We start from the raw sequence: 27,646 nt of genomic DNA, 5'->3' as shown, positions 1-27,646 counted from the left end.
CAGAAATTATTGCGTGAATTTATTATTGCAATTTTGTCAATTTAGACTAAAATGTGATTTTTTATTTTTGCGATATTCAGAAAAACCCTGTTTTAACTCATATAAAAAAAATCAAATTTCTGAACATACAGTACATTAACAAGAATGTGACCATTATAAGTACACAGATGACCCACTCCCATTGTGACCATTATAAGTACACAGATTCCCCACTCCCATTATTTTCTATGTTAAGTGAAATTTGGGTCAAAACTCTAATTCAACATTATTAAAATTAGAAAGATCATATCTTAGGGAAAATGTGTATTATGTTTCTTGCTGATTGGACTACATCAAAAAAATACCCTGACCAAAAACTTTAACTGAAAGCAGGACAGACAGACGAACAAACAAATCAAAATACATTTTATATTTATGCCCCTAGGTGGTGTATAAAAATTTGACAAGTAAAACATGTGTAAAATATAAATCAACAGATCATTTAATAGTTATTAACACAAATAACTCAAGTAATAATTTTATATTCATTTTATTTTTGAGGATTGATACCTCAATTCTTTAAATTTTTCTAGGTAACTATTGAAACCATCAGTTGACAAATAAATGGTACAAAATATATAGATGTACTTTTATTATATACATTATGTCATGTTGATTATAAATATACATCATATCACATTTATATCTGCATCCATAGAATTAATACAAAATCACTTGTAGATGGTTGTAAATTAATAAGCTATTTCATCACTATACTATCCGTTGAAACTCAGTAATGTTTGGGATATCTTAAGAAGAAAAATAATTTTGTTGTTTCACCTGATTTTTAATTAATCAACATTGACATATAAAAAGATATCTCAAATAAAAAATTCAATTTAAACTTTTAAATTGCATATGTTTTTTCAAATGTTTGCAATACAAATGTGATATGGACAAAAACATCAAAGAAGACAACTGACTCCAATTCTTAAATATGATAAACATTAAGGTACATGAGGTATGGTTTTATTGCAACTTATCTTTTATTAATGAAATATGGTGAAAGGTTATGAAAAGTTATTAAAATTCAATCATATTGCTTACAATGAATGACTTGAAAAAAATCCAAAAGAACAACATATGATTAATGTGTATTAATCTTCTAAAATTTCAAAATATATATAATAATCATTTTTACAACAATATTAGACCTAAATAGTGATCAAGTGCATAGAATCTATAAAAGGGACAAAGGTGCATATTTTCAGCACTTAATAAAACCCTTTGATTCACCCTTCCCAATTTATTTCAAGGTCAGATGTGAGCTTCATAGTGTTTCTAGTAAAAAAACAGTCATAAGAAATGACAGACTTTTGAAAAATGGGAAGATAATCACTAGTTATTCAATCAGTCACCTTTGGACAATTTGGGAGGTACATCAATAGTTCAGGGAAAGCATGGGGATATATTGTCAAAGTCCAAATAAATAAGCAAACCATTTTAAAACATATCTTTTTAAAGCTGATAGCCAAAAAGCAAACATTTATCTTTTACTGTTGTGTACACAAAGTCCTAAATTGAATACTGAGGTTCAATTTCAAATTTTAGTAATCCATATCAACTATCAGCTACAAAGAACCACTACACCAACTTAACACTGTAGTATTTTCACTTAAAGCACAAAAATGATATATGTTCATTATAAGGTTTGCCAACTTGCATGCAAAATAATTATAAATCAAGGAATAACAGTCCAGTCATTAAACATAAGCATCATTTATCTGGAAAAATGATATAAGCAAACAAAAACAATTGAAAAACCAATGATGAATAAAAACCTCATGAATTTTTTTACAAATGTTAAAATAAATTTATCTATACATAAATATATTTGTAGATTATGATTTGAACTAAAGTAAAGTAAAATCTCATTATAATGCCACACATTTCTTGTCTCCCTTCTACTGAAAAGATAACTCTATTGTTTTTCAATACTTCAGTCCATGATTTGATGGTGGCAAATGTTATCTATCACTAATATTTTTAGCAATACAGCCTTGAATTTTAATTCATAGACAAAAAAGAATTCAAGAATATGTAAAAATGTCCTCATCTAAACAATCATAGAAAATTTTAATGTCAAATCAGAAGAGATGAGAAAATTTTTGCTTTTACATCAAATTGACACTGTCAACTTGTTATAAAAATGTTGGATTACAATTTGTGGAGTGTTCTTGTTTCTAAAATTTGGTTGAATTGCTTTATTGCCTACCCACCATCACAAAAAAATTGAGTCTAAGTATGGTAAAACCAGATATCACTCTAATTCACAAATCTGTGTAAGTTTTCTTTTAATATATAGTGATCAAATTATTTGAACATAATGTAAGAGCTCATTTGTTGTTCGTTAATCTTCTAGTGGCAAATATTTCAGTTATATTTCAGAAGAAGAAAAAGTAAGATGATGAACAGTTCTATCTAACGTTGAGCATTAAAAGAATGATGGTGTATAATGTGATCCATATAATTATTTCTGTCTACAAGGAATTCCACATATCTAAGTTTCCTATGAGGTAAACAATACTCACAAAAATACAACTTTTCATTTATTAAAATTTAGGGTAATCTGATATTTATAAAAATACAAGATGTAAAAAACCTATTCCCATTTATTATAATCTTATAAATTCTCTTATTACTATCTTAAAATAAAACAAAGTAATTTTGAATTATAAAGGCAAAAAAAGATTTTGTTTCAAAAATGAAAAAAAAAATGTGAAAAAATTTCAAGGACATAAAAAATTTGGGATTGGATAATGTATCAAATGAAATAATCAACATTTATAACACAGAATTTTATTATAAAAAGTTGAATAAAACTAGAGGCTCTAAAGAGCCTGTGTCGCTCACCTTGGTCTATGTGCATATTAAACAAAGGACACAAATGGATTCATGACAAAATTGTATTTTGGTGATGGTGATGTGTTTGAAGTTCTTACTTTACTGAACGATTTTGCTTCTTACAATTATATCTATAATGAACTTTGCCCATTAGTAACAGAGAACTATATTTGGTAAAAATTTACATATATTTACCAAATCAATGAAAATTGTTAAAAATTGACTATAAAGGGCAATAACTCCTTAAGGGGTCAATTGACCATTTAGGTCATGTTGACTTATTTGTAGATCTTACTTTGCTGAACATTATTGCTGTTTACAGTTTATCGCTATCTATAATAGTATTCAAGATAACCAAAAACGGCAAAATTTCTTTAAAAATTACCAATTGGAGGGCAGCAACCCAACAACCAGTTGTCCAATTCATCTGAAAAATTCAGGGCAGATAGATATTGACTTGATTAACAATTTAACTTCTTGTCAGATTTGCTCTAGATGCTTTGAATTCATAGTTATAAGCCAAAAACTGCATTTTACCCCTATGTTCTATTTTTAGCCGTGGCGGCCATCTTGGTTGAATGGCCAGGTCATCGGACACATTTTTCAAACTAGATACCCCAAAGATGATTGTGGCCTAGTAGTTTCAGTGGAGATTTTGTAAAAGATTACTTTGATTTATGAAAAATGGTTAAAGATTGACTATAAAGGGCAATAACTCCTAAAGGGGTCAACTGACCATTTTGGTCATGTTGACTTATTTGTAGATCTTACTTTGCTGAACATTATTGCTGTTTACAATTTATCTCTATCTATAATAATATTCAAGATAATAACTAAAAACAGCAAAATTTCCTCAAAATTACCAATTCAGGGGCAGCAACCCAACAACCGATTGACCGATTCATCTGAAAATTTCAGGGCAGATAGATCTTGACCTGATAAACATTTTTATCCCATGTCAGATTTCCTCAAAATGCTTTGGTTTTTGAGTTATAAGCCAAAAACTGCATTTTACCCCTATGTTCTATTTTTAGCCGTGGCGGCCATCTTGGTTGGTTGACCAGGTCACGCCACACATTTTTTAAACTAGATACCCCAAAGATGATTGTGGCCAAGTTTGGATTAATTTGGCCCAGTAGTTTCAGAGGAGAAGATTTTTGTAAAAGATTAATTTAATTTATGAAAAATGGTTAAAATTGACTATAAAGGGCAATAACTCCTAAACGGGTCAACTGACCATTTTGGTCATGTTGACTTATTTGTAGATCTTACTTTGCTGAACATTATTGCTGTTTACAGTTTATCTCTATCTATAATAATATCCAAGATAATAACCAAAAACAGCAAAATTTCCTCAAAATTACCAATTCAGGGGCAGCAACCCAACAACCGATTGACTGATTCATCTGAAAATTTCAGGGCAGATAGATCTTGACCTGATAAACATTTTTACCCCATGTCAGATTTGCTCTAAATGCTTTGGTTTTTGAGTTATAAGCCAAAAACTGCATTTTACCCCTATGTTCTATTTTTAGCCGTGGCGGCCATCTTGGTTGGTTGACCAGGTCACGCCACACATTTTTTAAACTAGATACCCCAAAGATGATTGTGGCCAAGTTTGGATTAATTTGGCCCAGTAGTTTCAGAGGAGAAGATTTTTGTAAAAGATTAATTTAATTTATGAAAAATGGTTAAAATTGACTATAAAGGGCAATAACTCCTAAACGGGTCAACTGACCATTTTGGTCATGTTGACTTATTTGTAGATCTTACTTTGCTGAACATTATTGCTGTTTACAGTTTATCTCTATCTATAATAATATCCAAGATAATAACCAAAAACAGCAAAATTTCCTCAAAATTACCAATTCAGGGGCAGCAACCCAACAACCGATTGACTGATTCATCTGAAAATTTCAGGGCAGATAGATCTTGACCTGATAAAGATTTTTATCCCGTCAGATTTCCTCAAAATGCTTTGGTTTTTGAGTTATAAGCCAAAAACTGCATTTTACCCCTTTGTTCTATTTTTAGCCGTGGCGGCCATCTTGGTTGGTTGACCAGGTCACGCCACACATTTTTTAAACTAGATACCCCAAAGATGATTGTGGCCAAGTTTGGATTAATTTGGCCCAGTTGTTTCAGAGGAGAAGATTTTTGTAAAAGATTACTTTAATTAACGAAAAATGGTTAAAAATTGACTATAAAGGGCAATAACTCCTAAACGGGTCAACTGACCGTTTTGGTCATGTTGACTTATTTGTAGATCTTACTTTGCTGAACATTATTGCTGTTTACAGTTTATCTCTATCTATAATAATATTCAAGATAATAACCAAAAACAGCAAAATTTCCTCAAAATTACCAATTCAGGGGCAGCAACCCAACAACCGATTGACCGATTCATCTGAAAATTTCAGGGCAGATAGATCTTGACCTGATAAACATTTTTACCCCATGTCAGATTTGCTCTAAATGCTTTGGTTTTTGAGTTATAAGCCAAAAACTGCATTTTACCCCTATGTTCTATTTTTAGCCGTGGCGGCCATCTTGGTTGGTTGACCGGGTCACGCCACACATTTTTTAAACTAGATACCCCAATGATGATTGTGGCCAAGTTTGGTTTGATTTGGCCCAGTAGTTTCAGAGGAGAAGATTTTTGTAAAAGTTAACGACGACGGACGACGACGACGGACGACGGACGACGGACGCCGGACGCCGGACGCCGGACGCCAAGTGATGAGAAAAGCTCACTTGGCCCTTCGGGCCAGGTGAGCTAAAAAACTAGTGAAAAGGATTTCTGTATTAGCTGTCATTTTGCATTCTATATTTTTTTTTCTTTTTCTTTTTCACTATATTTTGTGTCAAGATTGATGGTTTAATTTCTAAAATGTAAGTAAAATAATTAATTAATCAATTTTCTACAAATAATAAAAATTAAAAAATAATCAATCTTCAACCTCACTACAACTTAGTACTAACAAATCAGTAGATGGCACTATTTTATCAAATATAAATACTATTTAAATATGTTAATTTTTATTCTATAAAGCTTTCCTAACCTCAAAGCTGAAATATAGCATTTTGATTTAAATTTTACAATATCTAACAAAATTATTTACATTTCAATGATATGTTTCAATCACTAACGCCAGTATCACAACCACTTTCAGTCAATGAATATAAATGAAAAAAAAAATATCATTACAAATTAAATTGACTTTCATGGAATGTTATGTATAAAACTGGGATGTAAAAGAAGACCCATTCTAAATTTTCAAAACAATTACATAAAATATCATAAAGTTTGCAATTATAAATGCTAAAATTTTATTTCAATAAAATGATATGTGATTTATAACAAAGTAAAACTGTAAATCTTCACAAAATTCACAGTAAAATCAATAATTCAAACAATTATAATTTTAAAATCAAAATTGATAAAATTTGTTAAAAAAAAAGGTAATCCCATTGTCTATATATAAAGAAAAATAACATTCTAAATGTTAAACATGACACATTAGACATGGTTAATTAAAATGAAGCACTTATTCTTCTGATCCTCTGCTGAAGTTATGTGCATAGATGCATAGATTAAAGAAAGTTACAGATCAAATTCTTCACCAACTCTTGACTGGGTAACTGCCTGACTCTGTAAAAAAAAGTATACAAATATTGAAAATTTTTTATATTCAATTTTAATTCTACATCATTGAAAAACAATAACATTTCATTGGTTCTCTTTTGAATGCTGCTTGAAAATATTCAAACAAATTATCAAAATATTGCTGAAACAATGGAAAATATTTTATGTGTATGTGTTTTTCTTTTTTAAGTAGATGTTCAACACGTAAAACACATCAGTTAGAATTGGTATCACACAAATGCTGCATGTTTCTGACAAGTAGCAAAAGAGATGTATAAATTGTCAAATATATTTTAACCAAAAATTGCAATTATAAAAAGACTGCAATAAAAGTTTTATAAATTTCTAGTTGTACATGTAATATCAAATTCATACTTTCATTCAAAATATACACTGTATAACATGTAAAGCAAATAAAGATAGGCATCTGAAAAAAAATAACCAATTCAATGCTAAATTTACTTTGATTATTTGGAGTTAAGGTAAATTTTTCCCTCACTGATATATCTTAGTAATGTTCTTTTAAAATAGCATTTGAATGCGAGGGACTTGTCTGTAAAAAGGTGTCAGATAATCTATTTTTAGAAGTGTTTGTCATATTGGTTGATAAGATGAAAATTGGTCATATTGTTGTAACTAGTTCCTAAGTTGATCAGATGAAAATTGGTCATATTGTTGTAACTAGTTCCCATGTTGATAAATGAGACCACTATGCTTTGTCACAACTTTAGTGGCTGCAGAGTAAAAAAATTTAAAACAAACTACAATAAATCCAAATGGATGACCTGATACTGACTTTCAGGACTAATAAGCAAAACGTGTATATAACATATAACATATGCAACTCTATAAATATTTTAAGAGCAAGATGAAAGCTGTGGAATAGATAATTAACAACTGAAGAAAATTTAATATGAGTTAAGAAACATATCAAAATATGATGAAAGATCTATACAAATGCGATTTAAGGTAGTTTCATACAAAAAATATGATATTAGTATTTTGGACTTTTTATTAATTTGTGCACACCACACCGTAATATATATAGGAAGCAAGTCATGGCCCAACTCCATTGTCTACGAGGTCTAGCTATTAACTAGGTTAAGAAGTACAAAATGTACCTGTACATGTATAACTTTTATCAAAAAATTCATAACATAGGTTGATTTTCAATTTTTTAAAATAGTACAATTAAATGTAATGCCTGTTGCAATATCTCTTTTATTTTACAGGTCAATGAACTCATAACTGAAACAAAGTTCAAATAAAACCTGCCAAGAATTATGTATAGTTTAATTCACATACAAAATGTCCATCAGAGACCATACCAAACTCAATCTATCACATTTCTAAAATCTGTGAAATCTTGGTAAAAACTCTCATTTTGGCATACCTCAAATATTTCAAACCATAATTTACATGTATGTATGTATACCAAGTTTACAGATGAATTGACAACAACCTTATGGTAATATTGGTATCATAAACTTAAACCTGATCCATTTGGAACCTTTGGAAGATTCAAAATTTAAAAAAACTTGTTCAGACCACTAGAAATAAATATGAGGACAATTCCATGTTATACATGTTAGATAGTCATATATCTCTATGAATGAATTCAAATACAATGTGCATTTTTACAGAAGAACAATTCAGATCCTGAAAACTTAACCTGACTACTGTCACTTGTGTCAAAATGAGGATAAGATATTTTTGTAATAGGTTATACTTTCAATATCACCACTACTACTAGAAAGACAAAACATAAATAGCACCATCTCAATTGCAATGAAGTATTTACATTTTTGCTATAAAGGATTTGTTTTTCCACACAGAAAAAATGAGAAGTTATTAAAGAAAAAAATATTATATTAGTATTCTCTCAAATATGATAATATATATAGTGGCAGTGCAGAACCGACAAGAACGTCAAACGAAGCAAAGCATTAATGGTTTGAACTTTGACCTCTGTATCATCGACATCCTCATTATCATCAGCAGCCTCAGTTTCTTTGTCACTTGGATAATCATCTGGTTCACCCTCGGATGAAAGGTGACCATCGTGTACTCTGGAGACCTGTCAATAAGGTATATCAACATGCAAATTCATTCATCCATTCAATATCATTTAATATAGTTTCTTCCCAATCATGCACGACACATGCGTTTCTTTGATTTTTAAAGTCCATTTTTTTTTCAGTTTTGTTCCATCAAACCCTAAGCTATGTATCATTTGCATTAGTACATGTATTCTAATATCTTTCAAACTCTTATATTGAATATGAAAGTAAATTTTGTCTTCCAAAAATATTACTATTTTATTCAATTATATCACAGAAATTGTTTTTCGTTCAGAAGACAATTTAAGAAGAATTTAAAAAAAAAAAAAAAATGCAAACAGTGCATTGCATTATGAAATTTTACCATAAGATTATAAATATCAAAAAAAAAAACCTTATATATTTATATGTCAACAGAAAGTTTTGGATTATTTTCATACAATAAGAAAGTCATAAAGGAAAATATTTGCATTTTTTTTTTTGTCACACTTTCATGTTGTTTAAATAAAACACAAGACTCAAAAGTGGTATAAATATTTGTAAGTCAGAAACCTAACACATCTAGAAATGTTTTTTAGGTAACATAATGATCTATTTCATAAGGATATGAAACCACAACAACGGAGAGGCAACATTTAGGAAGCAGGGATGACACAATGCATTTCTTTTAAGGAACCAATTCAGAAACTTGACTTTTGTTCTCATAAATTCCCCTCCTTCTGTCTGTGTGTCTTTGCAGAGACATTACAATTATCAGTATCAATTTCAGGGTACGTTTTATAGCATCAAAGCACCCTAAATAATTTGAACTTTTTTAACATGATGCTTTAAATGTTAGACTCAAGTTCTTTTCAAATTTTTCTCTTTATGAGGATGTTATTTAAATTTCTGGGTAGAAATCTGCCATAATTCAACTTCATTTCTGAATTGGTTCTCAGTGCATATCAACAGTACATAAACATATCTGAAAGTTCAATGAATGAACTTAATTGTCCCTTTTCTCTGATAATAAACATAGACAGTTCAATTTTATTAAGTTACAATTCCAATTTCACAGAATGCTTGAATTATTATCCATTGCTTAAATTTTAAAAAGATTGTGAAAAGTATATTGTCCATTATGGGATTTTACATTTACTAGAGAACTCAAACTATTAGTTGATGGCTGTCAATTATATATATTTTAAAGTGTCCCTTTGTAAACCAGACTTTATTTAAAATGAATTTGCACTGATATAACTTTCATCTGCCATCATTAAATCATGTTTACAAAAAAATAGTTTAATGTATTCAATAAAATAAACATGAATGCTTATTTCAATAATTTGCATGAAAGACATTGCATGTGCTTGTATCAATCTTTAGAATAAACAAGATGTTCTATGGTCTATGTATACACCCCCCCCCCCCCCCCCAACCTTACACACACTACTTATATATATATATATATATAGAATTAATTGCATAACAGTGTGGTCGACAGTAAAACGTTTGTAGGTTGTAACTTGTGTGTCAACGGCTATGATTTTATGCTCACCCAGTCTGTCAGAGGCCTTCCAGTGGGGATTGAAATATTCACTTGTTACACATTCCGATACATAAAATGAAACTTTCTTTTTACAAAGCTTGAAAGGAATTTGTTTTAAATATTTATTATAATCATCACATACAACCGTGTCATTTATAAGAATAATAATGTTCAGAGATGATATTATTTAATAATAATAAAAAAATAGGTTTATCCATTGTAAAAAAAAAAATATTAAGTTGATGGGGTTAATTCACAAAATATCTCATTGATTAAGAGCACAACTACTTCTACGGTGTGATCATTTAAGAATGGTCTACTATTTATTCAATGCGTATACATTTGTGAAGAGTTCTGGATAATTAAAAAATCATTTGATTTCTTTGTTTAATACCATAAAACGATTCATTCTTTCAGATATTTGTCACTTTGCCTGATCTTCAAGTCCAACACAATTTCTCACGTTTCTTACAAAACTTATATTCTTGTGATGTATTCTTTTGTTGAAAAAAAAATGTATAGATATAGATAGATATAGGAAGATGTGGTATGAGTGCCAATGAGACAACTCTCCTCCCAAGTAATAATTCATAAAAGTAAACCATTATAGGTCAAGGTACGACCTGCAACACGGAGCCTTGGCTCACACCGAACAGCAAGTTATAGAGGGCCCCGAAAACTACTAGTGTAAAACCATTCAAACGGGAAAACCAACGAGAAACGAAAAACACATATGAACTACATAAACAGACGACATCATGCATTGTAACTTTTAAAGCCAATTAAGTAAAAAAAATAATCTGAAAGAACGTGCGATATCATATTAGGAAAATTGATGGTCAAACCATAACAAAAAATCAAGTAAAGAATTTTAAGTATTCAACCTTTATAGCTTGCTGTTCGGTGTGAGCCAAGACTCCGTGTTGAAGGCCATTTTTATTTATTTTCAAATTACAAAGGTTATTCCTGATTAGTATTTTTAATTATTTTATTTAGGCGTTTAGAACCTTTGGTGACCTCACAGTTTAAATTTCTATGATAAGTACGTCGTGAGCAGTGGGCATTACAGACGAACGTTCACCTAATTTTCCCCAGTCAATGAATAGCCATAGCTACACTGTTATGAATTTCATTCTATATATATATACATTTGTATATTTATTTATTAAAAGGTTGAGGAGCTAGGTATGTTACACATTAAGCTTGATACCAAATTTCAGGAGGCCCTGATTTTTAGTTCTTGCAAAGAACATGTCAAGGAAATGACAGACGGACACACATCCAAACAGTGGTAAACCAATATACCATCCTCTGTCTAATAATAACAAAGTTTTGTCTATCCCTTTCAGTATAATTGATGATTTCGGAATACACAAAACGTATGGTAACATAAATATGATAAACAACACTGCTGGTATGAATAGATGACCTTTTTTACCAACATGCACAGGGGTTTCCAATGAATAAGCTAGCTCTGGTGTATGATTTACTTACTATTTGTTGCCTTAGTCGTTCCTAATTAAAGTGTTAATAAAAATACATAAATATCTGTGTAATAAATAAAAAATACACAATCAGTTATCATGTGACACTTACCATTATCTCATTATTAAGAAGTGTACATAATTTTAAAAACTTATATTTTGCAAATGATATTTAAGACCAACATTTTTATGTTATAAAATCCTAATAGATCAAGAAATTAATTAATTTCTGAAAATACATATCAAACTTTTCCCAATGTAAATCATGTTTTTTTGTATACCAACCTTATTTTCTTCGAAACTACTCATGCGTTTAGTCCGTACTCTTTCAGGAGATTCTTCAACAGGGGGTATATATACTTCTGTTCTCACAGCTGTATTTACAGCTTGGTCCCATTCTTGACCAATATGTTCTTTTCCTTTCTTTGACTTGCGTTCTTTTTCTATTCTTTTCCTTTCTTTCTCTTCTTCTTTCTTCCGCCGTTTTTCTTCTTCCTTTGCTCTCTTTATTCTTTCTTTTTCTTCCTTGTGTTGTCTTTTTTGCTCCTCTTTACTCAGTAATTGAAAAGGAGTGCCTTGTCCTGGTTCTAATTGAGGAGGTGCATGGCTTGGCGGTATGTCTATTGGTCTTTCCTACAAGTATTAAAGGTACATTTATTTACTTTAGGTTTTTATCTGTCTGGTACAATTATTTCGGTTTAATTTTCAAATACTGGTAACATAAAGATATACTTCAATGTTAAATCGACTATCATTTAAAAAGTCAATATTAACTTTTTAATTATTTTTCAAATTAGTTATTGAATAAATTTTAAACAGTTGCTTTAAAAATTGTTACAAAATGGATTGTAAATAACTTTTTAAAGAATTTGTCAGTAAAGTGTAACTTTTGAAGTAGTAAGTTATAAACAACCACTGTAGTAAACTTTCTTAAACCTGTATTTTACCATTGTGGAATGTTGGTATAATCTACTTATTCTTACAAACCGAACCTCTATATCCAAATGTCATCATCTTTATAATGAACACAAAGGGAGCTAACTCCAAATTGTAAAATATAGGTCTAATCATGCAATTGAATGAACTGTGTAAAGATTACAAATTGTGAAAAAAATATCAATACATGTATGTTTCCATATTTCATAAGTATTAATTGACATTGTAATTTACAAAATGCAGAGAAAAAGTCTGAAACAAATTCTGTAAAGCAAATCGTATGTCTTGGTGGGAAATGTCAAAAAGCACTAATTCAAAGATGCAACTTTTTTTTTTTATAAAATCAGCCATTGCAGTACTTTCTGGTGCATGAATTTTAATGTTTCATAAGAACAAAAATATGATAGGATCAGAAATGAATATTCAAAGAGTGTGCATGTAATATTATGTGTTTAATGTGAATCCAAACAGCAAAGCTTCGACATACAATTACATAGTCACTGAAAGAAAAAAATGCTTCTCTCTATACTTCATGTAACTAAACAATCTTTGATATGTTTTTCTTAAGTAATGGTTGAACTTTATGCCATGTTTTTGTCATCTGATTTCAACTGTGTTTATTTATATGTACATTCTGCTATTCCTCTGATCAAATAAAAAGACTTTCAGAGGTTCAACCAATCTCGATTAGATTTTTGTTTTTGGGTACATGTACTATGTTGATTATCCAAGAACCTGATTTATCCTTTACACTTTATCACTATTTGTCCACCAATACAGTACATCAAAAAGGTTATAATAAAATTTTGACATCACAATGGTAAATCTGATGCCACAAAAGTAAAAAGATGGTTGTTTGATGTCAATAGTTGGAAGTGGTCAACTAAATTTTTAGTGTTGCCAATTCCTAATATAAAGATAAGGTCTATACTCCTATCTTATACTACCATGCTTTTGATATTGATGTATGTATCTTTGATTTCAATATGACAAAGACACCTTAGAAGTTGGAATCTAAGTGTTAAATGTCAAGAAGGATCACATAAATCATTACATTGTGATCTCATCACACTTTTACCACAAGTTTTTGGAAACTTTTCTCAGATATCTCATTGAATGACCTTAAAAAAGGTTGGAATATTGACTGCAACCTAATACTCAAATCATAAATGTGTTCAATGGAGTATTTGGAAAACTACTGTATCCTTTCGACATGACTTTGAATCAAGTCAGGTCTTTATGCTTTTTAAGGTTCCAATAATAAAGACCTCATTTACCCTATTCAAACTTCCTTCAACTAAATATTTAAATGGAACATATATCACTTTAAGAATGTAATGCAATTTAAAGCCACCATTGATGACAGAAGTTCAATATTTTTGTAACATTATTCTGAAATGCTTTTTCTTATAATTTTTTTTGTGAAATTGATCCCATGCTTGTTATTCAGTTTGCCAGGTATGCATTTACTCTACATAACCTTACATCAAAATAGTTGAAAGCAAGAATTTATTTATGTCCAGGTTTTTTTTTTATCATTTTTTCCAATTTTCCTTCAAAATTTTGTTTTGTATGGAACAGAGTAACAGTGGCAGTTCATGGATTGCTTTATTATTATTTTAACATGATACACAACCAACAAACTAAACTTGGTGAAAATAAAGCAATTCACAACCAACAAATTAAATCAGGTGAAAATAAAATTACGAGATAAAACATGAACAAACATTACATGCAATATTTTTAGCAAAGCATTAAATGAAAAATCTTTTGAGACATCTATCTGGTACTGTACATTCAGAAATTTAGAAATATTTTATCATTGCAAAAGGAAAGGTTGAAAGCATTATTTAAGAATTGAATGCTTCTTTTTGTAAATTCATTGGGGTGTAAAAGCGTTGACCGAAGTACATTTTGTATGAAGCGATTTTGTATTAAGCGCGGAAGCGCTTCATTCTAAAAATGTGCGCACGGTCAACGCTTTTACAACCCTATGAAGTTACAAAAAGAAGCATTCAATACTTATAATTACATTTTTTAGCTATGATCAAGAAAACACGAATTTTATATTGTTTTTATTTAATTCACCTGTGCATTTTATTGTGGGACCACGTGTTATCATGAATGAAAAGTTTTATTGAGTGATGCAATTGCTTACGGAATAACACGTGATGTGCAGTTAGCCAATCAGAATAAAATATAATATAATACATCTACTGTAATTATAATTGAATACAGCTTTTCTTGCCTAAAAAGAACACCCTGAGTTTCTGCTAACATTCTGAACATTTTTAGGGACGCCGTAGGTAGACAAGTAATTTTATTTTCATTTTTTTTTACATGTTTTAACCAGTGGAAAACAGTCAAACTAAATAGTGCTGGTCCAAAAATGCCAAAAAATCTTAAATTAGTGATCAGCAGAAACGTAGGTATTTTATAAATGCATACCTAAACACAAAAGATAAAATTAGTTTTGCAACTCAACTCTTCTGAATCAAAAAAAAAATTAAAAATCAGGATTTTTTAAAAAGAAGACAGGATTAAAATCAAATATGATTATAATTATCATCATGGTTTGCAATAAATTATAACCTGAAAAGTCAAAATAGTAAATAATAAGCAAACACAAACAACACAAGAAATTAAATTAGTTGGAAATTAAGAGGCCAAGAGCCATTCACCAAGCATTTTATTGTACATGTAGTACCTAACGTACCTTATACTTAACCTGCAATTAATTGATCATTATAATTATTATAATACAATGAAGATAATTTGATTTGGATTTCTGAGAGAGAAAAAATGCTGTTCAATTACTACCATATGATAGCTATTGTATGCGAAATAATCAAAACAAAAACTCAAATTTTTCTTTTCTTAGTTTCAATGATTTTAAAAAGGTGATAAAATGAACTGAGATTATTTCCCTTTCTTGGTAAAATAAAAAAACACATGCATTCTGTGATAATACTGTAGACTTAAACCTGGTTTTCTTAGAGGACTTACTAAAGTGTCTTTTTCTAACAGCTCTTACCAAGTCTTACAACTTTTGATAGAAAAAATACAAAGGAAATAATTGACTAAAAATATATTCCCAAAAATGTATTATTCCTATGGTTTTAAAATTTCAATTGATGTATAACTTCTTCTAGATAGCTAGAGCAGAGTGATTTTGTATCACATTTTAGCTCTGTGGTCCCTAAAGGTAACACATGAGTATGGACAACTAATCAACTTAGTACTTACTTCTCACATTGGAACTTATGGATAATATATGGATTGGTTTTGTAAATTAAATATAAAACAGGAATACAATGTGGAAAGTGTGGATAAAAACAACAAAAATAAAGTGTTAAACTCAACAATGAAATTTTGTAGACATAAACAATAAATATATTATATTACCATCTTTATAAGATAAGGATATTTTTATGGCAAGGGAATCACAAAACAAATAAACGTATACTTTAAAAATAATAAACAAAACTTTAAAAGTTGTACATAAAACACAGACAGAGAGACAAACAGAAAAAAAATATTGTCCACTGAAACTTCAAATGTGCTGCAAAATGAGTTCAAAAACATACAGTAAAACTATAGTTTCCATTTTCTACATTGGCTAGAGGTATAGGGGGAGGTTTGAGATCTCATAAACATGTCTAACCCCGCCACATTTTTGCGCCTGTTCCAAGTCAGGAGCCTCTGGCCTTTGTTAAGTCTTGTGTTATTTTAATTTTAGTTTCTTGTGTACAATTTGGAAATTAGTATGGCTTTCATTATCACTGAATTAGTATATATTTGTTAAGGGGCCAACTGAAGGACGCCTCCAGGTGCGGGAATTTCTCACTACATTGAAGACCTGTTGGTGACCTTCTGCTGTTGTTTTTTCTATGGTCGGGTTGATGTGTCTTTGACACATTCCCCATTTCCATTCTCAATTTTATAAGGGTAACAATTTTATTTGTTAAGAGTGAAAATATACATGTTTAATATAACATTTATAAATAAACTATCTACAGTCTCTAATAAAATTATTGTCCAAATTTAGAGATAAAAGATCTTTTAAATGATAAAAAGTAAATATCTATAAATAAATAGTATACAGATAAACATAAATAAAATATAAATATAATATTTCAATAAATTTGTAAAATATAAAGCACTAAATAAAAAACAAACAAAACAATAAATTTTCAAGAAAACGTTAGATAAGGAACCGTAGCTCTTAGGTCCTTATGTTACTTTTGACTATTTGCGGACCGTCCGCAAATAGTCAAAAAATAACATAAGGCCCAAAGAGCTACGGTTCTGCAGCTAAGAAAACGTATGACTAAGTGGACTTTAGCACAGTACCATTTATAAAATTGCACACAAAGGACTAGTTAATGATGGATTTAGAGCAGAGGAGACAGCTTTTATATCACAATATTATCACAGGCATAAGAATTCACTAGTAAAACCTAAATAACAACCATTGACATTGAAAGCATGGGTGTGTTTGGATATACGCCTGAGGCAGCCAATGGTTACCCATAGGTACCTATGGTTTGATGTTTTGTGTATAAAATATCAAACCATAGGCCACCTCAGGCATATATCCAAACACCCCCTTATTTCATATTCTACATCCCAGTCAATAAATAAGAATTACACTGATCATAATAGATCATTATAAACTTACGTCATAAATTCTTAGGGTAAATGATTAAAAAAAAAGAATTCTAAAAAGCTATACTATTTTGATTGAAGAAAATAACATAGAGAGATTTGAATACTATTATTATCTACAATTATCATTTTTTTTACAGAACAAAGCCTTAACCTCATACTATACAAGCAAATAGAAAGGCACTAGAAAGTTTTAAGATTTAAATACATCTAAAGATACTGAAACAAACTTTCAAGCATTTAGGACATATATTGTAAAGTTAAGTTAGACTTACAAATTATTTGTATATTCAATTTTGTTGTTTGTGGCTAAAAAGCCTTTTAATAAATTACTTCAATCCTTTTTTAATGAACTAACTAAGTCATTTTGACAAATAAAACGTGAAAGAACGGACTGAAACTGAAATTATTTTTAGAAATATCTTACAGCAAGTTGTACATTTCATTTTAATAAACATTCGAATTATGTTTGTAAAATTGTAAAAAGTAAACATATATAAGGATTTTAATCATTAAGTGGATTTCATGTCCAACAATACAAAATTTAAAAAAACAAGTAAAAAGTAAAAATGGTTAATTGACACCACTGTTCAACAATTTGGCAAAAATTGTATGGTTAATGTTCTGATATGTCTGTATTAAACAAATTGTGTGACAAAAAAATAAATAAATAATTTGGTAATACATATGTATATATATATATATATATATATATAAATTGTAAAAAGTATAATGTATATAAACTTAAATGTATATAGAGAGATTGTCAGAAGCTATATTATGACTTAAAAAACAATAAAATGCAAACTTATGAAATTTCATAAAACAAACTTAATAAAGAAATTGCACAAATAACAAGAGTGACAAAAAACTGTGTAAGGATATGAATATCCTCAGGCATAGTTTGTCTGTTGTGAGTTGGCAGTCTGAAGCTTGGTGTTCTGGCTATTGGATGTCTTCTTCTCCTTGGTCTATCTGAAGGATTGTGGGAGGGATATGAAGGTTCCCTGTTTGGATGTGACTGTTCCCTTGAGTTTTGATGTGACTGTTCCCTAAAGTTTTGATGTGACAGTTGCTGGTTCCTAGTTTGTTGGCCATTTGTTAAGCAATTGTGTTGTTGATTTGATAGATATTCTGTTGACTCTTGTTGATTATCTCCTGATGAAACTTGAACCATTGTTGGGGAATCTAATTGATCAATTGCTAACAAATGTTGTTCAGTTGGTTCCAGTTTTTCACAATTAGTCTGACTGCAATTAACTTGGGAAAAATTAATTACATCCTGGTTTTTGTCTCTATCTGTTAAATCTGACGATTTTGACTCATCACTTTTACTGTGTTTAACATTGTTTTTATCTTTTAACAACAACCTTAAAATATTATCAACAGAACTACCATTGCTTATCATTGAATCCTGTTCTCTAACTTCAGTGGAAACAATTTCACCATCACAGGACGCTGCTTCAACACCTTTGGTATCTGTTGAAAGGGACACATTTTTGGCTGTCTTCTTTTTTCTGTTATCTAAGCTTCTCTCAAAAATACCTGAATCATTCATATCATTATAAGTAACTATCGGATATTCATTTTCATCTCCAACATTTACAGAATTTCTCAATTTTTTCTCACTATTGTTTGAGTCACCAGTCTCTGATCTAACTCTTACAATCCTCCTTGGCTCTTCAGAGTAACTATCTAATTTGAACTCAGACTTAGGCTCATTTGAATTATTGTCTAGTTCAAAGTTTGATGTTTTATTACTAAATGTATCTATTGTATAATTACAGCTGCCATTTTTGTTCTCATCCTTTACTGATGAATTGTTATTTCCGATATTCTGAACACTTTTTGATACTTTGAGACATGTTTTAATTTTAATTCTGTCTGCAGAATTAATCTGACAACTCTTAGGTCTTTCTCCAATGATTTCAGGAATATCACACAAATCAGACATAGATCTTGGACTAGATTGAAGGTTAAACTTTACAGTTTTCTCAGTCAAAGAATTGTGATCCTCTGCAGTTTTCATTAAATTTTGATATTTTTCTAAGCTTACATTTCTGTTAAAAGATCCATTAGTTTTAATCAGTGTTTTTCTACCTGCGGAGTCCACAGACATGTTTGATGTAATACTAGAATTAAGAAAACTTTGTTCCTCAGAAAAACTCAGATCTAACAAGCCACAGCTAGAAACTGTGTCTGTAGATTGCTGCCTATTGATCATATACTTTTCTAATAATATCGTCTCGTTGCTTTCAGGATTAAAAACCTCTTTTTCAGTAATACAGTCCATTTTACTTCCTTGTTGGTGGAGACGTTCTGATTCATTATCTATTTCATCTTTTCTTAAACTACTTGATGACGATTGTCTCCGAATGCTTTGCTTCATACCTTCTTCAAATGACTTATATCCAGAATTTGACAGAATAAATGATTTTCCTTGTGCAGATGGTATAAAAACTTCATCATTCTTGGAAATACTCATTTCAGTAAGACTGTCATTTTCAGATTGACTAGAATAATCATAAGCATAAGAATTTCTTTTAGATCTATTATTCACACATGAATTATTTTGATTTTCAGAAGACAAAACATTTTTAGTTTTTGACTGAGCTTGTTTGGATTTGATTAAATTATCAAATTTCACGTCTTCACTATCGACAAAATCTACAGAGCTTGAACGTGATCTTATTTCTTCTCTCATAAAAACATCAGTAAAATCCTCAAAAGGTTGCAACGAATGTTTGACATCTGGCAAATTAGGCAGATCAGATTTCTTTAACTGAGCTACATTTTCATTTCTTGTTCTTTGGTTAGAAATGTCCTCTGAACTGAATGCTTTTTGAGAATCTCCATTTTGCATATTCCTTGCAGACTGGTATTTGCTGTAATAACGAACTTTCTGACGATTCTTCTTTCGATTCAGATTTTCAGCCTCTTTTAAATCATCTCGAAATGATACAGATTTTCTAGCAGACAAATCAGAACTACAAGACTTTGATATATAACTATCTGACAAGGTTAGTGGACGATGGATAGGATTATGGTTAGTACCTAAGCCATACATGGGTTGCCGCCCCTTCCCTTGCCTAGCCCTTCTACCAATTATTCGTGTACGTACCATATCTTCCTCTGGTTCCCGTCTATAATCATCTCGTCTCTCTCTTCTTGGTTCAGGTCTGTCATCTTCAGGTTCTTCCATATGCCTTGGTTGTCCATTGTTATTTTCGGTCTGTTCTCTTTCTTTGTTCATTAATGCCAGGGGGGTTGGGATGGCATGCATTTTCTCCATACGATGCTTTGTATCTATTGGGTCCTCGTCTTCATCCTCAGACCTATCGGGTTCATTTCTGGCAGGAGGTGGTTCATCTTCAGGGTTTCTATCTATAAAGTTATCATTACGCACCTCTGGTTTGGGTGGCCTTTCAGATGATCTAGGTTCTCTAGTAGGCCTGCTATAATAGTCTGAAAAATCAAACATTTCAGTAAACACATAACGAACAATTAGCGTTTAGAGATATATAATTATAATATACTGAGCCAAAAAAGTTTAGCAACACTTTTTTTTAATTTGTTTGTTTATTGTTTTTTCTGGAATAAAAATATTTGAACATCATTGATATAATCCTAAGTTTTACCTGTAATTTAAAACAGTCATACTTTTTTCCAGGTGATTGATATTTCGCCATTTCAGCTTTGCACGTGTTATTGATGTTTTACCTTCTGTACCTGAACTTTTAAAACGATATTAAAAAATTCTTTTTCACTAACGTTCAGAAACACACCATTGGTAAGAAAAACACATACACCTTTGAAAAAATTGCATGGGGCGTCAACCAGGCCTCCGAAAATGACTGTCAGAAAGCTCTTGGAATGGTTGATGCCGGAATGAGTGTTGCTGACATTGTGGCTCGATTTAATGTGCATGAGGCAACTGTTTAGAGACTAACAAACAGATATCGACAAATTGCAACTGCACAGGACAGGTCGATATTTCGTAGACCAAAAAAAACTATCGTTAAAGGGAGGAGCGCTACCTTCCCTTTAAGTGAACATGTGACAAGTTTTTTTCCAGCCACAAGAGTATGCATAGACTTTAAAAGCAGCTGCTGGTGTGCCTGCAAGTCCTTCATTGGAACACTTAAGGTATGGCTGAAAATTGATATTGAATAACACTTTTCTCATTTCCGCATTTTGACCCTCCCGCACTCCATACAAAGACAATCCTAATGAATGTGAGTGATAAATATTCATGTTGCTTCTGACATGTCATAATTCCATTTTGTTATTATTAAAATTATATGTTGTTATGATTTTGTAATAAAACGAAATTTCACATTTTTGTTGTTAAACTTTTTTGGCTCAGTATATATAAAAATTTTGTTGATCCAATGGAAGTTTTTAAAATAGACTGAATAAAAGTATTGATTTGAAAAATATAAAAGTTACCAGGCTCTGTGGCCATAAAAGTTAAGAGCTATACTTTTTGTTCTCAGACTAAGAATTCAATCTATCAAACTGCTGGATTTGGTATTTGAGCTCAAATTTAGTATTTCAAGTGATGAGTAAAGTTTTATGACCATTACGTCCCTGATCTTTACACACGCTCAAAAATTAAAATATACAAAGATTTAAGAATAAATATCTTTTAACCATATTATCATGATATTTCTTTAAATGACAATAAATTATAATCTACCCTCAATTTCATGTGGTCTTTTGTTAGGCCTGCCACCATAGGTTGCCCTTTTACTATGAATCCTGTCAAAGTTTGGCATAGGTCTATCAACAGCTGATACTGCCATCTTTGACTGATATAATGTACGACCAGAATATCTGAACTTTGACCCAAGTTTTAATAAACCTCGTTTCCTTGGCATGTCTGATTCTTTAAACCTGAAATATAAATCAAAATATTTGTTTGTTTAAACAACCACACTGAAAACACCTTATTTTTGTTTTCCTGTCTTTCTCCCGATTTTCTAATGATGTAAAACCCAGTTTTCCATCTCACAGAATAACATTTTTGAGCTTCTAAACCTATGATAAATAGTGAAAACTTTTTACTATATTCATTATTGTATCTATTCAAGTAATCTAAAAAAACTTTATGAAAGTAACATACATGGTTTCTTTCTAAATATCATTGAAATGTAAATAAACACCAATTTCTTGAAAATGAAATTCAAACTGAAAGTAATATTTATATCGAAATCAACTTCAGAAATTAAAACTTTTTATCATAATAAGCATGGGTAACAAACAAAATTTCAGAAAGCCCAAATACTTCAAGACATACTGCAGTAATGTTTGCTGAGAGGTTTGTAATTTGAAAATGATTGATTGTAGCTTGCTAAATGCCCAGAGGTAAATATTTCACGCATATTTTTAAAACACCAGTACCAAGTATATCACATTTCTATGTTGCCTTCTAATATAAGCTGGTATGTCAGCCTAGAAAATGAATTTTTAGCCTAGAGAATAGTTCACTTTAGAGTTTGTCCTTCACTGGAAAAAACTCATCAATAATGTACGCCTTTATGACGTCATTTACCCGATAGAGGGGATTGCCTGTATCCCTGCTCTATGAACATTCATCAAGCGCCTTAGTGAACGCCATTATGCAGGATAAACTAGAAATATGGTATGTTCCGTATGTACTTAAGCACAATTCCCTTACGATAGCAAGGCTGATTTTCAATTATGAGAATTCAAATTCAATAGCATCATAGTTTTCCAACCACTCGCTCAACATGGGAATGGAAGTGATGATGCCTCTAAACACACGAATAATGTCTACTAAAATCAGTTTTTGACGGAAATGTATCGAACTCAAAAGTTGCCTATTGATAGGTGCTGGTGTTTTGAAAATAGCCATACCTGAGATTACAAGTCCTTAAAACATTTTGAAGCTTTACTTCCAAATGTAGGAAACTGACCGAAAAATGTTTTTTAAGGCTTATGCAATCTTTTAATGGGTTTTGCTCATTGCTGAAGGCTGTACATTGACCTATAGCTGTAAATATCTATGTCATTTGGTCTCTTGTGGAGAGTTGTCTCATTGGCAATCATACCACATTCATCTAATAAAGTTTCTCAAGTTTTTATTTACCATTGATAATTTTCCAATATAAATACCTGAAGAATGAATGATGTTCAACAGCAATTTTCCACAGTCTCTTGGAATGTTTGATTGAGAGTAATTTAAATGCTATCATACTTTGAAAATCTTCAAACTGAAAAGAAAAATTAGTAAGTACATTTTATTACAAAACTAATGGGCAAATAAGAATATGAATACTTTTTTGTATCGATCATGAACAATAACGGTAATTATAAATATCAATCCTGGTAGCAAAAACAATAAAATAAATGTGAATTTGGTCTTTGTCTTTAAATTATGTTTTCCAAAAAAAAAAATATATATACAAAATATGGAGTTATTTGCACATTTAAATTATATAATTTATAAACATTTGATAGTTTTTAGAACAATATAATGACTCGTCATGTCTTACAAATCAATTATTCTGTGCAATAAATAAATTGAAAAGAAATTTTATATTGTTAAGCAACTTTCATCTTTTAAGTGTGAAAATCATTGCATGTTTTTTGAGTTCTCCCAACTGGTGTCTAAGCAGCTGATATAGAGAAAAGAAGTTGGACTTACCTCCCCTGGTCTCAGTTTGATATAAAATTTATTTCTTCTGTATGACATCTTTACAACCTTTGGCCAAACAAATCTGTTGATTTGTAATTTATCTTTGTAGATCATAACTCCACTTGCACAAATACCCAGCTGTATGTCAACACCTTCTCCATCCTGAAAAATATATTTTAAAATGCAGTATTTTATAAATATCTTGCCAGCAGACTAGATAATCCATAACAAATGTATTGACATTTTCAATCACAAAATCATTTTATGCATTTCAGACAGTATTTTTGTTACTGTAAAATGATGAAGAAGATGAATGGCTGTTTAAAGTCATGTGACAAATGAAATTGATATTCAAGATGTTCAGGACAGAAACATGTTGATCTGATATGAACATTTCTTTGTACTAAATCTGTCCATGTTGAGCAAGATTTTTAACATGTTAGTTCAGGAGTTGGCAGTCAGTAGGTAGACATGTCACCACACTGAAATGTAAGATTCTGACTCTGAGCTATGACCGGTCTCTGCTCTTACTCTTAAATGCTGCATGCTCAACAAATAGCAGCAAATACCAACTTTCAAGTCTTTAATTTTACCCATCTGGCTATTGACCCCATGACCTGCATCCCTTGTATTTTTGTAAAATGCATGCAAATTCGAAAGAAGGTTCAAATGACCTTTGTTTCATAAGTACATGAAACTATGAACTTACTTATAGTAAATTTAAATTGCAACAACTCACAGGTTGATATCTGTAGTATATAGGACTTCTCGTACATTTTGAAAGATAGAAAAAGGCCATAGCATCACATGATCATGTCAACCAGTCCGTTATTTCTTCATTTAAAACAATTGCTTACCTTTGCATCGTGAAGATAAACTCCATATAAAGATAACTTCTTGGCATTGTCTAGAAAATGAAGTTCAGCTTCTTCTGGGGTTTGACCTCTGAAATTAAAAAAAAAAAAAGTTACATAAAAGAATGTAAAGCAACTTCATTTCTAAGTCGATAAGTCATTTAAAAATAAAACCTTCTTGAAACATGTGACATTAACTGCTGACATAAATTTTAATGAAGTGTATATTTTTTATGTTTTTGCTTAAAACTTTAAAAGATTTCAATTTTTTTTCATTTTCATACCAAACTAAAAATATGCTTATTTAAGAATTGAGCATTATAGAGTTTGGGAACAACATGTAATATTAATAATTATAAATATTTGCAATATAAATGGTTTGAGATAAAATGTGAGATAATTCTTTAACGAAAAATTTTGATATTGAAAAGTCTAAAATATAGATATTAATAGAAAGTTTTTAGCAACTTGTTGATTTGAAAAAATCATTCATTTCATTTGTAAAAAACATTTTCTACTTTTGCGGTCGTATAAAAATTGCAAATAACATATTTAGAAGAAATAAAGTATTTACAACATGAAATCTAAATGAACCAATATAATGTAGATAACAACAAAACTACTAAATGTATAGACAAACTGAATTTAGTATAAGTTTTATGTAATGAAGACATTTAATAACATGCTTATAAAGTGCACATGGAATGCATGGTTCTACTATTTATAGAACATGAATTGTTCAAAGATTAGAAAACAAGGAAAATCAGGAAATATTGTCAAGTCATGATTATTTGGTTTTTTTTTTTATAAAATAAGTAAATAATTCAGTAAATCAACACAGAGAAAATATCTCTCATGTTATTCATGCGTTAGAATATTTGGTTTTCCTATCTGAAATGAAATAACATCAATTTTCTTTTTTTTGTGATGATTTGTTTTACCACTTTTATAAAATAGTTGAATACCTTCATACTTATGAAGACTGCTTACATAAAAAAAAATCTTTCATTTATTGACAAAAGTGTTTAACTTGACGCTTGTAATTTTTTTGTTTTTTAAGTGTGTTCCTTCTAAGTCTACATTTCTGTACCTCATTTTGATTATTCTGCAATAGCATTTAAACCTACTTGTGTGTTTTGTGTAGTTCTACAATTTTCTTTAATAAATCTCTGTCTTGTGTTGGTGCAAATCGCATTCCTTTAATATAATCTACACCAGGACCAAATTCTTCCATTTCCCAGTCTCCTAACTCTGACTGGACTGTATATGACCCCAATAAACTGTAGGTTACAAATGAACATGGCAATCTGAAAAGGAAAAAATAAAATTTTTAAAAGCTGACAGCTATTTTCTTTTATCTAATATACTATATATTGAGCAGAAATAAACATTTTGTATTCATTACAAAAGTTCACAAAACAACTAAAATTAAGAACGACCAAATAGTGAATTGATACTTTTGAATGCTGTTGAGCAAATAATTTTGGCACTTTTTAAAATTCATGTTCAAAGACCTATTTTTTTTCAAGTTCAACTAAACTGGACATTTAATTTACAGATGAGTTTCTTAAATAAAAGATATAATACAAACCACCACATTAGTTCCCAAAATCACTTACTTTTCACTGACAATATCTCTCCTTATTTGCAAACAAAGCTGGTACCTGAAAAAAGAAAAAAAAATAATTTAACTTTAGCCATAAAAATTTACATTCCTTTTTTGTGTAACAATTTATTACTAATAAGGAATTATAATGTACAGGTGAATGGATATTACCAATATTCCCAAGTTTTACAAGTCTTGTACAATATTTCGTTCTTGTGAAATTTTCTTTTTCAAATTATTCATACTATAAAATCTTAAATTGAGAATGTCATATAAAGGATAGCTTATTATTCTCCTCATTTTCTTAAAATGCAAATAAGTTTTATGTAATGAAGAGATATTTAACAACATGCTTATAAAGTGCACATGGAATGCATGGTTCTACTATTTATAGAAGTGAAATTGAAGGGTAAAGAATTTTTCCTATACATGTTATTGCAAATATTGAACAGATTTGTTGATGTGCATTTAATGTTTTATAACATGGAATTTCAAGCAGCAAAAAGGTTATAATTTATTCAAGCTTATATAACCAAATTATACAATACGCTAAATTTGCCATCCTTTTAAAGCAGGAAAGACAAAATTGTATCAGATCACAAATATAATAGACAATAATTACAGACTTCTAAAGAACATCAGACTTATCCAATAGCTCATTGGTATTCAATTGTGTACTTATACTAACTTGTTTATCATGACTTTCTTGTACATGTATTACAAAAGTTAAATTGTCTTGTTGAATTTTACAAATAAAAAACTCAATTTCACCAAAAACAAGAATGTGTCCATTATGTACATGGATTCCCCACGCAATGGACCGTGAAAGTGGGATAAAAACTCTTATTTGGCATAAGATTAGAAAGATTATATCATAGGGATTATGTCTACTAAGTTTCAAGTTGTTCGGACTTCAACTTTATCAAAACTACCTTGACCAAAAACTTTAACATGAAGCAGGACAGTCAGACGAACAGACGGACGCACAGACCAGAAAACATAATGCCCCTCTACTATCGTAGGTGGTGCATAAACATCTTTCTTTCTCTCTTAGAACATGAGCTTTTCTTACTTGTTCTTTTTGGTTCAAATAAGTGAATATACTTTTACAATTTCACTAAGTTGTCAACAGCTCAAGGGAAACCAATGGTAATTTAAAAGGAATTTATGCAACAAAAACAAGCATGTTGGACCATTTTAAATATATATTCATCTGTTAAATATATAATGTTGCCAACAGAGAAATAGAAAATATATGATACATTTCATACTGTTTTAGAAATAGTAATCCTGAATATGCTTTTGTCATCTTTAATAATT

General features: G+C 30.1%; 1 protein-coding gene across 5 annotated transcripts in view; it reads right to left on the bottom strand.

Annotated features, from left to right (window-relative positions):
• Positions 1 to 6,336: 6,336 nt before the first annotated feature.
• LOC143072774 (band 4.1-like protein 3) overlaps positions 6,337 to 27,646 on the bottom strand; it is a 32,404-nt gene continuing 11,094 nt past the window's right edge. For 2 of the 5 annotated variants that reach the window (XM_076247869.1, XM_076247870.1), the window contains 11 exons: positions 26,340 to 26,384; positions 25,848 to 26,027; positions 24,724 to 24,811; positions 23,876 to 24,028; positions 23,344 to 23,441; positions 21,905 to 22,101; positions 20,327 to 20,670; positions 11,887 to 12,234; positions 11,612 to 11,632; positions 8,496 to 8,606; positions 6,337 to 6,535 (listed from right to left, as the gene is read on the bottom strand). In XM_076247869.1, coding sequence (XP_076103984.1) covers positions 6,488 to 6,535; positions 8,496 to 8,606; positions 11,612 to 11,632; positions 11,887 to 12,234; positions 20,327 to 20,670; positions 21,905 to 22,101; positions 23,344 to 23,441; positions 23,876 to 24,028; positions 24,724 to 24,811; positions 25,848 to 26,027; positions 26,340 to 26,384 — 1,633 coding nt within the window. In that variant the 3' untranslated portion in view covers positions 6,337 to 6,487. The remainder of the gene's footprint in view (positions 6,536 to 8,495; positions 8,607 to 11,611; positions 11,633 to 11,886; positions 12,235 to 20,326; positions 20,671 to 21,904; positions 22,102 to 23,343; positions 23,442 to 23,875; positions 24,029 to 24,723; positions 24,812 to 25,847; positions 26,028 to 26,339; positions 26,385 to 27,646) is intronic. The other 3 variants (XM_076247873.1, XM_076247872.1, XM_076247874.1) reach the window with 3 other exon arrangements.

The sequence above is a fragment of the Mytilus galloprovincialis genome, chromosome 4 (genome assembly GCF_965363235.1).
Source record: "Mytilus galloprovincialis chromosome 4, xbMytGall1.hap1.1, whole genome shotgun sequence".
Classification (NCBI taxonomy): domain Eukaryota; kingdom Metazoa; phylum Mollusca; class Bivalvia; order Mytilida; family Mytilidae; genus Mytilus; species Mytilus galloprovincialis.
Note: the sequence above shows the minus strand (reverse complement) of the source record. Positions and strands in the feature narration are given on the sequence as shown.